Raw genomic sequence first — 13,277 nt, forward strand, 5'->3', positions numbered from 1 at the left:
TTCCCCTCCTTGTCCCAGGCGCTGGTGCTGCAGCAGCAGGACAGCGCTGCAGCTGCACCAGTGCAGGGCTGTTTCCAAAGCATTGGCAAGCTGTGCCCGAGCTCCCGTGAGTGCGATTCGAAAGGAGCAGTGGGGAGGCAGCAGGAGCCCCGAGGGGCAGGAGGGCTCCCCGTTCCCGAGCCGAGCCCGGCAGTCCCGTTGCTGGCTCGCAGCCCGAGCACTCCCTGGCCTCCTCCGCCTTTGCCTTGCGTAAGGCGGCCCTGGCCCAGCCTATAAAGGCCCGGCCTGCGGGCTTGGTGCCAGCGGCACCATGGCAGCTGCGAGGGACACGGCGCTGCTGGCCTGCATCCTCTTCCTCGGGGGCACGGCGCTGGTGGCCACAGGTAAACACCGGGGCTTCTGCCCTTTGGTCCCTGTAGGGCGAGAGGGAACCTGCAGCTGCCTCCTGCTGCCACCCGAGAGCTGGGCACAAAGCCTGGACTGAGCCGGGCACAAAGCCTGGGCTGAACCGGGCACAAATCCTGGGCTGAGCCGGGCACAAACCCTGGGCTGAGCCGAGCACAAAGCCTGAGCTAAGCCGGGCACAAATCCTGGGCTGAGCTGGGCACAAACCCTGGGCTGAGCCGGGCACAAACCCTGGGCTGAGCCGGGCACAGAGACTGGGCTGAGCTGGGCACAGAGCCTGAGCTAAGCCGGGCACAAATCCTGGGCTGAGCCGGACACAAAGCCTGGGCTGAGACGGGCACAGAGCCTGGTCTGAGCCGGGCACAAACCCTGGGCTGAGCCGGACACAAACCCTGGGCTGAGCCGGGCACACAAACTGAGCTGCAATAGCAAAAAGTTCATTTCAATTTTTAATCTGCTTTCAGTCATTTGTCTCATTTGCCTCCTATGCAAACAGCAAAATCAAATTCCTGTCCCAAAATCTTGCCTGCTGACGCTGAGCAGCCACAGTGCCACATCTGTCATTTGATATTAGAACTTTCACACAGATCTTCAAATGAGACTTGCTTAAATGTTATCAGGATTTGTTTGTGCCAGACTATTTGTAGCTATGTTAGAAGCTTTTTCTTTTGGCTGTACTTACTACTAAGTGTTTCTGTGCTCATTGTCTTTTCTTAATGAGAGCAATCTATTGGGTTTTTATCTAACAACCCAGGGTAAAAAAAAAGATTAAGATCTATGTGCAACCACTAATGCCTGGGTGGTAAGACAATACATATTATATACCTGAAGGAGATTGTACATTCAGACCAATCAAAATGAAGGCTAAAATTATGTCAGCTATACTGATTTAATAAAAGTATAATAAAAATGTGTTTGAATAAATTAGTAAATCTAAAATTTAAATGAGGAAACACTAGTAATCAAATGAGGAAAATAATGAGTAAAACAAACTAGTAAAATAAACTAGCAGATTAGAATAGTGTACTGTTTAAACTGATTAGTGGTTGTTGAAGCCTTTTGTATAAACATTACTTGTTTAAATAAACTAAAGGTGCCTGTTTAAGTAGCCAATCAAGCAATTCCTTACAAACAGAGCAATTCTGTGGTGTTGTGCTCCTGTCCCACAGAACACCCAGAAGCAGAGACCAAACATGGGAGAGTGCGAGGGTACCAGTTCCGAGTGGACGCAGCTGAGAGGACTGTAAATGTCTTTTTGGGGCTTCCCTTTGCTAAGCCTCCGGTTGGATCACTGAGGTTTGCTGAACCCCAGCCACCTGAGCCATGGGAAGGTGTCAGAGATGCCACTTCCTACCCACCAATGTAAGGCAATGATAAAACCAGGGAACCTTTCCAAATGTTATGCTCTATGCAATTCCATGACTCTGATGTGCAAACAGGGCCATCCACCAAGATAAATTCCTTGGTGTCCTCTGGTTGCACCTGCAGCTCTTCCAGGGCATGCATTTCTGAAGACACTTTATGAGCTGCTGTCTTTACCAAAAGCTGCTGTTCCACGGGCTCCAGCAATGAACTGAGATGGAGCAGCACTTTACAGATAATGCTCTGCCTCAGGAGCACTTGGCCATCACTTACCAGTCACTAGAGACCTTTGGAACAGAGATAGAAAGAAGCTGAGGAAACGCTGGAATACAGCATTAGGGAGAAAGTGCTGAGTCAGCTGTTTAAAAGGGCACATGAGATAAGCAGAGCAATTCTGATCTACCTTGTAAATGTCTCACTCCCCTGCTCCTACTGCCCTTGTTTAGTGTCTCAAGCCTAATGCCTGCCATTGCAACATAGCAACTATTGGAGATGTAAAATGATTAACTTATACTTTCACTGAAGTAATTTATAGCCATATGTATTTCTGTGATATTTTAAAACATGCAAAATTGTATCTGCACGTCACTGTGTACTGCAGTGGCTTTATTTTTACAGATCTCATTAATGACAGGTCAAAGGAAGAAAACCTACTAAAAGCAGAAAAATATTATGCTTGCAGTGCTACCAATCTAGAAATGTGCTAGAGATCAGTTTCTGGTTGGCACTTCGTTGTGGAAACACCTAAAAAGCTTCTCTTCATTGCCTCCAGGTTATAGTTAATTCTGTTCCTTGTTACTTTTTCATTTATTCAGGTGTCTACAGGAAAAAGTAGTAGGACAGTATGTTTCAGACATGGTTACCAACAGAAAAGAGAAAGTTCCTCTCCAAGTGTCTGAGGATTGCTTGTACCTAAATGTGTACACACCCGTTTCCACAGGAAAACAGGAGAAGCTGCCTGTAAGCAAAACCCTCATAACACCTTGAGCAAAATTATCTGACAGCAACCCTCAACCTGTGCCATGAGCTGACATGCAGGGGCAGTTTTGTAGTGATGGTCAACTTACCTGCTTTGCCCCAGCAAATATTAGCTGAGATTGAAGAGAGACACAAAATCCCATTTTACAAGTAAAATTGTATTGGCATTTTAGCTAAGCAGTGCTTGATTTAACCTAAATGATCTGTCCAAAGTCACAGGGCACTGGCACAGTGTTGCTATTTAACCTGCTATAAATCAATGACATTTTGTAGACCTGCAGGCCTGAGACTCAAAGGATTTCTACAATTTGTGAAATGTAATCTAAAAGAATCAGCAGTGAAATAGAAAAAAATATTAGATCTTGGGTTATATTTAAATTTTATCACTGGGAGCTCATACCTGTGCTGGGTTGATCCTGTTTTTCTCTTTCCAGGTTTTAGTTTGGATCCATGGAGGCGCATTAGTTGTTGGAGCAGCTTCATCATATGATGGCTCAGCATTAGCAGCCTTTGACAACGTGGTGGTTGTAGCAATTCAGTACAGGCTAGGTATTGCTGGATATTTCAGGTAAGATGCTTGTTCTCAGTATTTCCTAAGTGTTTTCCAAAATGAAGTGTGCAAAGCCTCTATAAAGACAAGTGCAGAAGATTTGCTTATGCAAAGAAACATTTCTGAGCTGCAGCTGCAAGAGCTGGGGACAATTTCCAGTCCCCAGGCAGCTTCCAGCTCTGTTCTTGTGCGGTTGCTGCTCCAATCTCAGGGCTTTCCGAGCCATTCATCTGTCAGTTGTGTAGAGAAGTTCTGAGTAGAGAACAGCAGATGATTTCTCCCACCACAGATTTTCCTTTCCTCTGCCTTTCTGCTTGTATTGAGCATTTAAACAAATCTGCTCTCTCCCTGCAGCACTGGTGATGAGCATGCCCGAGGTAACTGGGGCTATTTAGACCAAGTAGCGGCTCTTCGGTGGATTCAGGAAAATATCGTACATTTTGGGGGAGATCCAGGATCTGTCACTATCTTTGGAGAATCTGCAGGAGGAATCAGTGTTTCTGCTCTTGTGAGTTCACAGTAATATGGAATTTGAATTACTTAGGGGGAGAAATCCCCTCCATCCATTTTCAGTATCTGCAAGAGAAGTCAGCGAGAGAAAAGGGATGGTGTTACAGTGACACATCACCTGGGTCTTTGATACAACAACAAGGCAACAGCATAGCAAAACAATACAGATTCTGGTTGATAAAAATGTGCCTTTTCATACTCAAATGTTGTAGTTAAGGAACAGAATATTATTCCTCATCTGCTGAATGAAATTCTGGTGGGTTTGAGATTAGACCCTCAAAAGTCTAATCTCAGGGAAATGTCCTTTAAGAGGAGTTGTGGACTCTTGCCCATTTTTGGTTTGCTTTGACAGCCGCTTGTGCAAAGTGCTCGAGGTGAATAGTGCTGACAGCTGAAGCAGCCCTGCAGTTTGTGACCCAGTGATTGTGTAAAATCTTTATTTCAACCTGGAGCACACGAGCTGTGACAAAGTTCTCCTTCTCCAGTCCCTCACACTTTGGTAGAGAGCACACAGCCCAACCAGGGTTCATTGTACATGGGGTACAAACCCCCGTTTCCTGAGGCCAACAGCTCTTTCTTGCCCTTCTGCAGCAGAGCCAGACTGCCTTGGGCACCCTCAGTCTGTACCTGGCTTGCAGTGTGGTGCCGTGCAGCGCTGGAAGCCAAGTGCAGTGGGAGGGGAAAGGCAGCTGAACTCCTCCTCCCTGCGAGCGCTGCCAAAGCACTTTGCACTGCTGGCCTGTGCTCAGAGGCTGCACAAGAGCACTCTTACCACATGGGCTGTCAAAATGTTCCAAATGGCCACTGCTGGCACTGAAATCCAAAATCACTGCGTGGAACACAGTGCTTGTCATGCTTGTTCTTGCTTTTTCACAGGTCTTGTCTCCCCTGGCCAAGGGCTTGTTCCACAAGGCCATTTCAGAGAGTGGTACTGCAGGCCTGGGCTTGTTCACTGACCACCCTAATGAGGATGCACAAGTGGGTATTTGTGGCAATTTTAATTCCTTTTTCCAGATAGATTTGCACATCCTAAACTGTTCATTCCAAAATACAGAAACATTTTTTTCTTCTTCTCATTAATACAGTCATTAAAGACAGTATTTCTGTGTGCAAATTGTACATGCTTAATGATGTGTTGTTTTTCAAACACCCAAATATCCACAAAGAGAGAAGAATGGAATGTAAATGACTTGGTGTCTCATAGAGCCAGGTACAGGAAATGTGTCCAAAACTGTTTGTTCCCACTGCTTGCAGAAAATTGCTGCTATCTCTGGCTGTGAAAAATCCAGTTCAGCTGCAATGGTTGAATGCTTGAGAGGGAAAACAGGAGAAGAACTAGTACAGATAACACTGAAAATGGTAGGTGAAATGACACTTCTTGCATTTAAATGACATCTCAGAACTTTTCATAGCAGAGAATACTCTTTGTGTGCTGTAATATTAGAAGAACCTGACATGGATGTAACCTCTGACTTTCTTGACTTTTTCAGGACATGACAACACTGCAGCTCTGCAGCGACACCTCACCTGAAAATTGCAAACAGGTTCCTGCCCTTCCATTCTGCATCACTTGGAGCTTTCTGTGGTTTGCTGTTGTGCTCTGCCAGGGCAAGGAAAAGAAAACGGCACAGATTATTCTGGAGAACCTGAAAATCAAATCATTTCTTATCTCCTACTTAAAAGCTCTTATCACAATGCTCATGTGCCTTTGACACTTCAATACAGAAATTGGTTTCTGCCCCACTGTTCCAAACATCCATGGCCATACTGAACTAAGAAAAGATGTAAATTCAACATTATGACTTCTGTTTCACAAACATTAGTATTATCTTCACAATCTTCTGCCTAGTGCAGAAAATCATTCAGAAAAAAAAATTAAGATGGCTTGGAAGGCATTATTTCTTCTATTTTCATTTGGCTTCACATTGGAAATGCAGTAAAAAGTCTGAACTTCCTCTAGAAGCAACATGAATTCATTAAATAAAGCTTTCTTTTTCTTGTTTCTCTCTTTTTTCAGGACTACATTTCTATTGGTGGATGTGTAGATGGTGTATTTTTTCCAAAGAGTCCCAGAGAATTACTATCTGAAAAATCAATCAATGCAGTCCCATACATAATTGGAATAAATAACTGTGAATTTGGATGGGTACTTCCAATGGTAAGACACTGAAAATGTTGTAATTTAAACATCATTTTGTAAATAGAAGCTTTTTTATTTAGTATGATTCTCTGTATCACACAGACGATGAAATACCCTCCTTTCGTGGATGGTCTGAGTAAAGATGTTGCACGTCAAATTTTACAGAGCCAATTACCAGTATTCATTAAGGTAAGAGGCCATTGCCAGAATAACCCCGTGCTGCTTCTGTCAACCTGAAAACTCAGCTTCTGAGCTTGCTGACATGGTTATCTAAAGACTTTCCCAGGACAGTAACTGTAAACATAGATATGTGGACATTCTTTCTGTTACACGTCTTGTGATGGGCATCTACCACAGCCAGTGCAGTGGGAAAGTGTTATCCTGACCATCCAATCCCTGGCTGTGGTCAGAAACCTATAAATCCTGGGAGAAGAAATAAACTTTCTCTTCCTTGCACCACACCTGGAGCTGTGTCCGTGTGATCTATTCACCTTCAGTGGCAACAGCTTCCTCCCTGGTCTGGCTGTTTTTGACCCCTGGAGGGACATATTTCACTGGAAATGCCATTGTGCTGGACATTGGGCTCCCTGAATTGGAGCAGAAATGGGCAGAGATGTGCTGCACTCCTGTTACCCATAGTGATTGAAAATACTCTCTAAATTTCCAGCCTAAATGCCCCTCTTGTTTAAAAGGAGGCCTGTGGGAAACCAGGAGTGATGCAGGTACCTGCACACAGGTCTCTTGGCATATTTTAGATAGCCAGGTAATGCAAGACATGCAGAGTCCCAGCAGGTATGACAGGAGACCAATGGGACACAAGCTCCTAAAATCCAGCAGGATTTCTCTGCAGTTTAGGAGGGTTCTTTCCACAGAAGGGAGAACAGTCTGCTTCAGTGACTGCTGTTTATCGAGAGGTGTTGGATCCTTAGATCTTGCATCCCCCTTTTCCCTGAGATCACCTGAATCCATAGCTGTGTAACTCCAATCCTGAGCTCCGAGCCACACTCTGACACAGTGAGGATTCTCTCTGAAAGGTGATGTTTGGGGTTAGCCAGGGATGTGCAGATGCCACAGACTCACTGCTGTTAGTCTGTTCATCATCATTCTAAAGTGCTTTTTATTGCTGTTTCAGGGTGTTACATCTGAAGTTGTTGACAGAGTGTACAAGGAGTACATGGGGAATGCAGAAAGCCCTGCTCAGATCCGAGATGGCCTCCTGGATGCAATGGGAGATGTCTTTTTTGTCATCTCATCTGTGGAAGTGGCCAGACACCACAGGGGTAACTCAGCAGCTCCTACAGAACAACTGTAGAATTCTGTCTGGGGGTGGTGTGGGCAGTGTGCAGCACTTTTCACTACCCAGACAACTGGCAGTGCTTTCGTTCAACCAAAACAACTTCTAAGGAACCTTTATCATCCTTGGGGCAGGTATTTTCAGCTCTCAAACCAGCACTTTTCTGTATCCTCTAGATGCTGGCAACCCAGTCTACTTTTATGAATTCCAACATCGACCAAGTTCAGTGGCAGGTGTGGTACCCGACTTTGTCAAAGCAGATCATGGAGCTGAGATTGCCTTTGTCCTTGGAAAGCCATTCTTAGCTGGTGATGTACCCATGCTTACTCCATATTCCTTTTAGAATCTCATTAGTACTCATTTTAATTACTGCAGGTCTTTAGAATAGAACTTCTCTCTTATAAACATTTTAAGCATGATATATATTATAACCATAATTTATATATCATAAATATTATTATGAGCATAAACATTTTCTCTCCTCACTAGTAGATACTTTTCATTCCACCATTCATCTGCAGTTCTCTCCTAGAAAACACTCCAAGAGCTCAGGGCAACCAGTAGAAGTGTTGCAATTGATAGAGCTCATTCCAATTATTTACTTTCTGATGTGGCCATTTCATCTCTCCCTTTTCAGGAGGTGCTACAGAAGAAGAAAATAAACTGAGCAGAACTTTTATGAGATACTGGACCAACTTTGCTAAAAATGGGTGAGAATCACAATGCTAATTACAGTTCAGGTTTTGTCTGTGCTGCCCAGAACGTACCTACCTGCCTGAAGCAGTACTTAGATGGTGGTTCCTAGAAATTTGGCAGAATTGAAGATAAATATTGAAGCAATTTCTCTTCTTCATGGTCTTTTAAAAGAACCTGCAGACACAAGACAAGGAAAGAAAATCTAAGAGCTGTTACTCCATCTGCAGTGGTGTTTAGATCTAAAATTAATGACAACTATTACACTTTTGCTCTTCCACTGAGGAGCTTTTTCATCAAGTACTGTCCATGTATTCAGGCACCAGAATCACATAGTCTGGGCTCCTGCTGGTTTTCTGGAATGCTCTGAACCTGAGCACTCAGAGAGCAGTGGATTGGCAAATGGAGAGCTAACTTTTCCTTCTATTATTTCCAGAAATCCCAACGGAGAGGGCTTGGTCCACTGGCCCCAGTATGGCCTGGAGGAAAAGTACCTGGGAATAGACCTGGAGCAAAAGGCAGCAGAGAAACTGAAAGAACACAAAATGGAGTTTTGGGCACAACTCATGAAACAAAGCCAGACTGGAAGGACAAAACACACAGATTTATAAGAGCTGTGGAGGATTCTGTTTGCTTTTAAAAGCCAAAGGAAAGTCAAACAAAATGAATTTGTCAGGATGCAGTGTAATAATCACCTTCTAACTCACTGTTGTCATCTGCTGTCCCAATCACAGTGAAAGGAGAGAAACAAGGGCCATTTGGAATGTTTGTCAGACTAAAAATCACTGTTTAATGAAGCAAGCAGAACCCCCCCCCAATCTTTCCAGGTCCAAACAGACCATGGTACCTACTCAGTGCATATCAAAGCTGAATAATGAGCTGGGAATGGGCAAATGAATTGAAATCTGTAAGAATTTACCTATACAGAATGTCCGATAAGTGTCAGACTGATTGATGTGCCTATTCCCCTCTTCTTTCAGAAGAGCATGGTCAGTTGTCCTTCCTAGAGCCCCTTTCTGCATTTTTTAACTGGAAGTTCCTTGTAGGCAGCAGAGCATCCATCAAGCTACATCTCTGAGGTGGGCTTAACATCTCACAGAGGAGGACAGGAAATCTTTATTTGTTGTATTGGTTTGTGAATTGTTATAAATAAATCTTGCTTTGATTTTTTGGAACTTGCTTTGCTTTCACTTAACTGACAGAGGCTGTTCCTGAGAGGTTAAGTCACACCCAAGAAGCCTGAAATGCACCCAGTTTCTCTCTTCCACCTAAATGGTTTCAGGTATGAATCTTTCAGGTTTCTGTGCGGGACCTGAGGCTTAAGGCTCTTTCCAGAAACTCTTCTGGGCTGTGACTGTGTGTCCTTCAACCCTTCCTGGCAAATTCCCAGTGCAGTGGCTGCAGGGAGGACGCTGTGCTGGCAGGACAGACACCCACAGAGGCAGAGTGGGGAGCAGAGGCTGCTGGTGTTCCCTGCACGTTGTTGGCTCAGCAGCAGCAGCAGAGGGAAGATCTGCTGACAGGCAGAGTGTGCACCCCCAGCCTCCCACAGCTGTGGGAAGGGTCTGGGCACACAGGCACTGAAGTGGCTTTTTTGCCAAGTTACACAAGCAGCAGCTACAAAGGAACAATGTGGGAATCCAGGAAGCCAGGGGAGCTCTCCTCAAGAGCACAAACAAACAAACAGCCCTACTGTCACTACCACCCCTTTAACTGGTGCCCAGCTCCCACATGCCACAGCACCCCAGGGAGGGCTCTCACAGGGACAGCCCAAGCTCCTGCTGCAGCTGTTGACCCTTTGGAGGCGGCTTCTTCCTCTTCTTCCTCCTCCTCCTCACCTCTGGCTTCACTTGCTTTTGCCCACCTGTGGACCTCAAGCAGTGAGATCTGCACTACCTGGCCAATCCCTTTTGTGCATGTTCCATAACTTGTGAAAACCACCAGTTGTTGCAATTAGTAACAGCTGATTGCAGCAAAATTCCTTCAACTTGTATCACACATTGCTTACCCCTTCTCTTGTTTTGGTCTAACACAGCCTTTAGGCCCATTATTGGTTTCTTGAATCAATGTGTCTGTCCTTGTACATTCAAAAAATCATTCTCTGACCAGGACAGAAGAAATGCCGTGTGTTTGGGAATGCAAAGCCACAGGTATAACTCCTGTGTAGAAGGCAGCTGTTTTATTAGGCACACATGAAAACAAAGCAGTTTCTGACTGTGTGAGAGGAAGTGTTGTGTGCCTCTGCGGATTTTAAACAAACCCCAAATATAGAGACCGGTACTCTGTCAAACAGCTGAGAAAGGAATAACAGCAAAGGCACCGTGTACAAGCTACATTTAAGCAACAGATCCTTACAGTATGGGCCAAACCTCATTTTATTTCATAGCTTTAGTATTCGTGGTCACTTGGTACAGATTCCCATCTGCACCTATTTTGCAAGAAATTCTTAGCAGTATATTTAGGGGTAATACTCAGCAAGAACTGCTGCTCTTCTGTTTTTCACATTCTGTTTATAAAAGACTTAGTCTTTTTTTTTAAGTGTATTAATGTTCCATAATTACTCTAATTGCCTTTCCACGCTGGTCACCAAGTGTGTTTGTTCTGTGCCACTCCTGCTTCTCTGCTCCTTTTGTTGCTAAATACGACATATGGAAATTTTTATTTCGATGGGATGATCTTTGCTGTTTGATCTCTGTCCTATTCAAGCCTGATCAACAAGGAGGGAGATTTAATCCGTGAAACAGAGCAGGCAACAAGCGCTAAGTGATGTCCAGCTGCTCCAAACACAAATTCCCGCTCAGCAGAGTTGCTTTGTTAAGGTTTGGGGCTGGACATGTTCCAATGATCTCGGCCCCGGGCGAGCTTAACAAAGCTCGGCCAGAAGGATTTCCACTGATCCACGCGGAATGCAGAACTCATGGGCCACGAGGACATTGGGCAGAACCCCCAGATAAGGAAGAGACAAATAAAGGAACTCGGCAACGGTGTGGGATCAGCTCGGCCTGGCTAAAGGGCAATTCCGGCAGGGGCAGATCAGGACCCCCAAGTGATGGAGCCCCCACACAGGAAAGCACCGAGCCAAAGGAGGAGAGAGATAGAGCAGGGCAGCAATTAGCACGAGAAGCGAGAGAGTCATTAAGCGACAGAAGAGAGAATAGTAGTTAATAAGAGAACTAACTACGTACCTTGGAACCGTAAGTGTAGGTTAATGTCTTTGTTTGCTAAAAGGTGTGAAGAGTGGAAAGTTTTGCCAGTCGCGCCGCCTGGCTCGGTGGGTTCGGCACCTTTCGGTGGGCTTTGTGGGCAGAAGTGTGAATGAAGGCAGGGCGGGCACTGGCAGGAAAGGGCCGGTTCGGGGCCAGCCCCGAGTGCCCCGGCCGAGGCTCGGTGCCTCAGCCGTGCGGGCGGGAGCGGGGACGGAGCTGCCGTGAGGGGAACGCCCGGCCCGGGGGCGCGCGCGGCGCCTCAGGCGGGCAGGAGCGCAAGGGCCTCTCTGAGGGCTCGTCAATTCTTGCTCTGTTTTTGTACCATGAGATGTTTTTGCCAGAACTGTGCTGGTGGGAGAAGGAACTGTGGCTGTGTTGGGAAGTACCACGGCGAGGAGAGTAGGTGCAACAGCGCTGAGCATTAGGTTAAGGCCTCAGTTCTGTCATCTGTTGGAAGGTGAATTTGAGGAACGTCAGGGTGGCAGACCTTGGCAATGTTCTCTTCCCTTTGGGCTTTTTTTGGTTCTCAGAAAGAAGAATGGAACTTTTCTGCAAAGGATTGGTGTGAAGATGCGGATGACCGGGGAGCCTGTGAAGTTCTTGTCCTCACTGTTGTCTCAGCAGCTCAGATTTAGAGCGTTTCCCATCTGCAGTGCACAGGAGCAGCGGCCGTGCCCTCAGCCTCAGGAGCCGCACCCCAGCACAGCCTGGCCGGCTGTGCAGGGCACTGGGGCAGAGCTCAGGAGCCACCACAAACACAGCAAAGGCTGCAGACACAGCGTGCACTGCCTGGCACCACCTGCAGTCCCTGCCAGCAGTTTGCTCTGTGAGCAGCCAGGTTAAAGTTGACTGGAGTTTATCTCCAGGGGCTGTAACTCACACCTGTGCACAGACACGGAGGAACATCTGGAGTAAAGGCCACAAGCAGCATTTGGAGTAAAGTGCACAAGCACAGCCACAGCACTCAGGATTAACAGGTGCATCATAGGTGTGCTAAACTAATTTAAAGACTGTGGGTCTTGTAAGCCACTGAGCTGTAAGGAGAGGCGTGAGCAGGAATGGATCTGTAGAAATGGAGCACCTCTCCTGGGGAGACAGGCTGAGAGAGCTGCCTTGTCCAGCCTGGACAAGAGAAGGCTCTGGGGAGACCTTGGAGCCCCTTGGAGTACCCCAGGGGAGCCTGCAAGAAAAATGGAGAGGGGCATTTGCCAAGGGCAACAGCACAATTCAAAGCAATTCAGGTGTGAATCAGATATGCAGCAGAAATTCCTCCCTGGCAAGGTGGGCAGGCCCTGGCACAGGGTGCCCAGAGCAGCTGGGGCTGTCCCTGGATCCCTGGCAGTGCCCAAGGCCAGGCTGGACAGGGCTTGGAGCAGCCTGGGATAGAGGAAGGGGTCCCTGCCATGGCAGAGCTGGGATGAGTAGAGCTTTGAGGTTTCTTCCAACCCAAACCATTCTGTGATCGTATCATGTGATTCTTTGAAATGCTGTTTCTGACAACTGAGAATTCCCATGCCCTGAAATTACAAAAGTGCCTTGCTGGGGCATAAACTGCTGAGTCAGGGGAAAAAAAACAAACAGAAAAAGGCAGAGCCTAATACCTGCATAAAATCAACACAACCTCTTAGTTAATGTCAGCAGGTAATCTCTGTTCAGCAAGCCTGTTCTCTCCATTTCACATCATCCTTCAATTATGGGTGGGAAATCACTCAGAATAAATCCTCTAGATTTTCCAAGAGGCATTCGATATTTAGTTACCACCCAAATACCACCCTTCAATATTGCTCCCACGTTAGCAAACCTCATCATTCATCTGTTTACTGTTGTAACTCTATTGCAGCACTAAACCAAACATCCCTGCACACACAGAAATGAGTGACAGGAGTCTCCTGCACCCTGCAGCAAAAGCTGGGATTTCTCCAGTATGGTTTTTTCTGTCGGAAAATACCTTTGAATGAGACTAAATATCACTCAACTTTGACTTCAGTAAAAGTACACTTTGCAGGGGTTTTGGTTTGGAGGTGGCTATATTGTGTCTCTTCCAGTGCGATCTTACTGGCCAAATGCAGTAAATGCAATAAAGCAGACTGGAGGCGCGTTCCTGGTCTCTGCAGCGCAGGCTGAGGAAACCTTCCCCTC

The 13,277-nt window shown here is 46.2% G+C and overlaps 1 protein-coding gene across 1 annotated transcript; it reads left to right on the top strand.

The window, feature by feature from the left end:
* Nucleotides 1-230: 230 nt before the first annotated feature.
* On the top strand, nt 231-9,107 carry LOC131582575 (fatty acyl-CoA hydrolase precursor, medium chain-like). Its single transcript, XM_058845898.1, has 14 exons — nt 231-383; nt 1,575-1,767; nt 2,583-2,727; nt 3,180-3,313; nt 3,650-3,803; nt 4,682-4,783; nt 5,060-5,164; nt 5,296-5,349; nt 5,823-5,963; nt 6,048-6,134; nt 7,078-7,225; nt 7,416-7,547; nt 7,877-7,949; nt 8,369-9,107. The coding sequence occupies exons 1-14, from the start codon at nt 311-313 to the stop codon at nt 8,541-8,543; spliced, it is 1,716 nt and encodes a 571-aa protein (XP_058701881.1). The 5' UTR covers nt 231-310; the 3' UTR covers nt 8,544-9,107.
* The last annotated feature ends 4,170 nt before the right edge of the window (nt 9,108-13,277 follow it).

The sequence above is a fragment of the Poecile atricapillus genome, chromosome 10 (genome assembly GCF_030490865.1).
Source record: "Poecile atricapillus isolate bPoeAtr1 chromosome 10, bPoeAtr1.hap1, whole genome shotgun sequence".
Lineage (NCBI taxonomy): Eukaryota > Metazoa > Chordata > Aves > Passeriformes > Paridae > Poecile > Poecile atricapillus.

What these genes read in the sequence shown, in the direction of transcription:
- LOC131582575 (XM_058845898.1), top strand. Translation starts at nt 311, where the DNA reads ATGGCAGCTGCGAGGGACACGGCGCTGCTGGCCTGCATCCTCTTCCTC. An exon ending in GCCACTTCCTACCCACCAAT is followed by an intron (nt 1,768 to 2,582) that starts GTAAGGCAATGA and finishes TCATTTATTCAG; the next exon opens with GTGTCTACAGGAAAAAGTAG. An exon ending in GAATCAGTGTTTCTGCTCTT is followed by an intron (nt 3,804 to 4,681) that starts GTGAGTTCACAG and finishes GCTTTTTCACAG; the next exon opens with GTCTTGTCTCCCCTGGCCAA.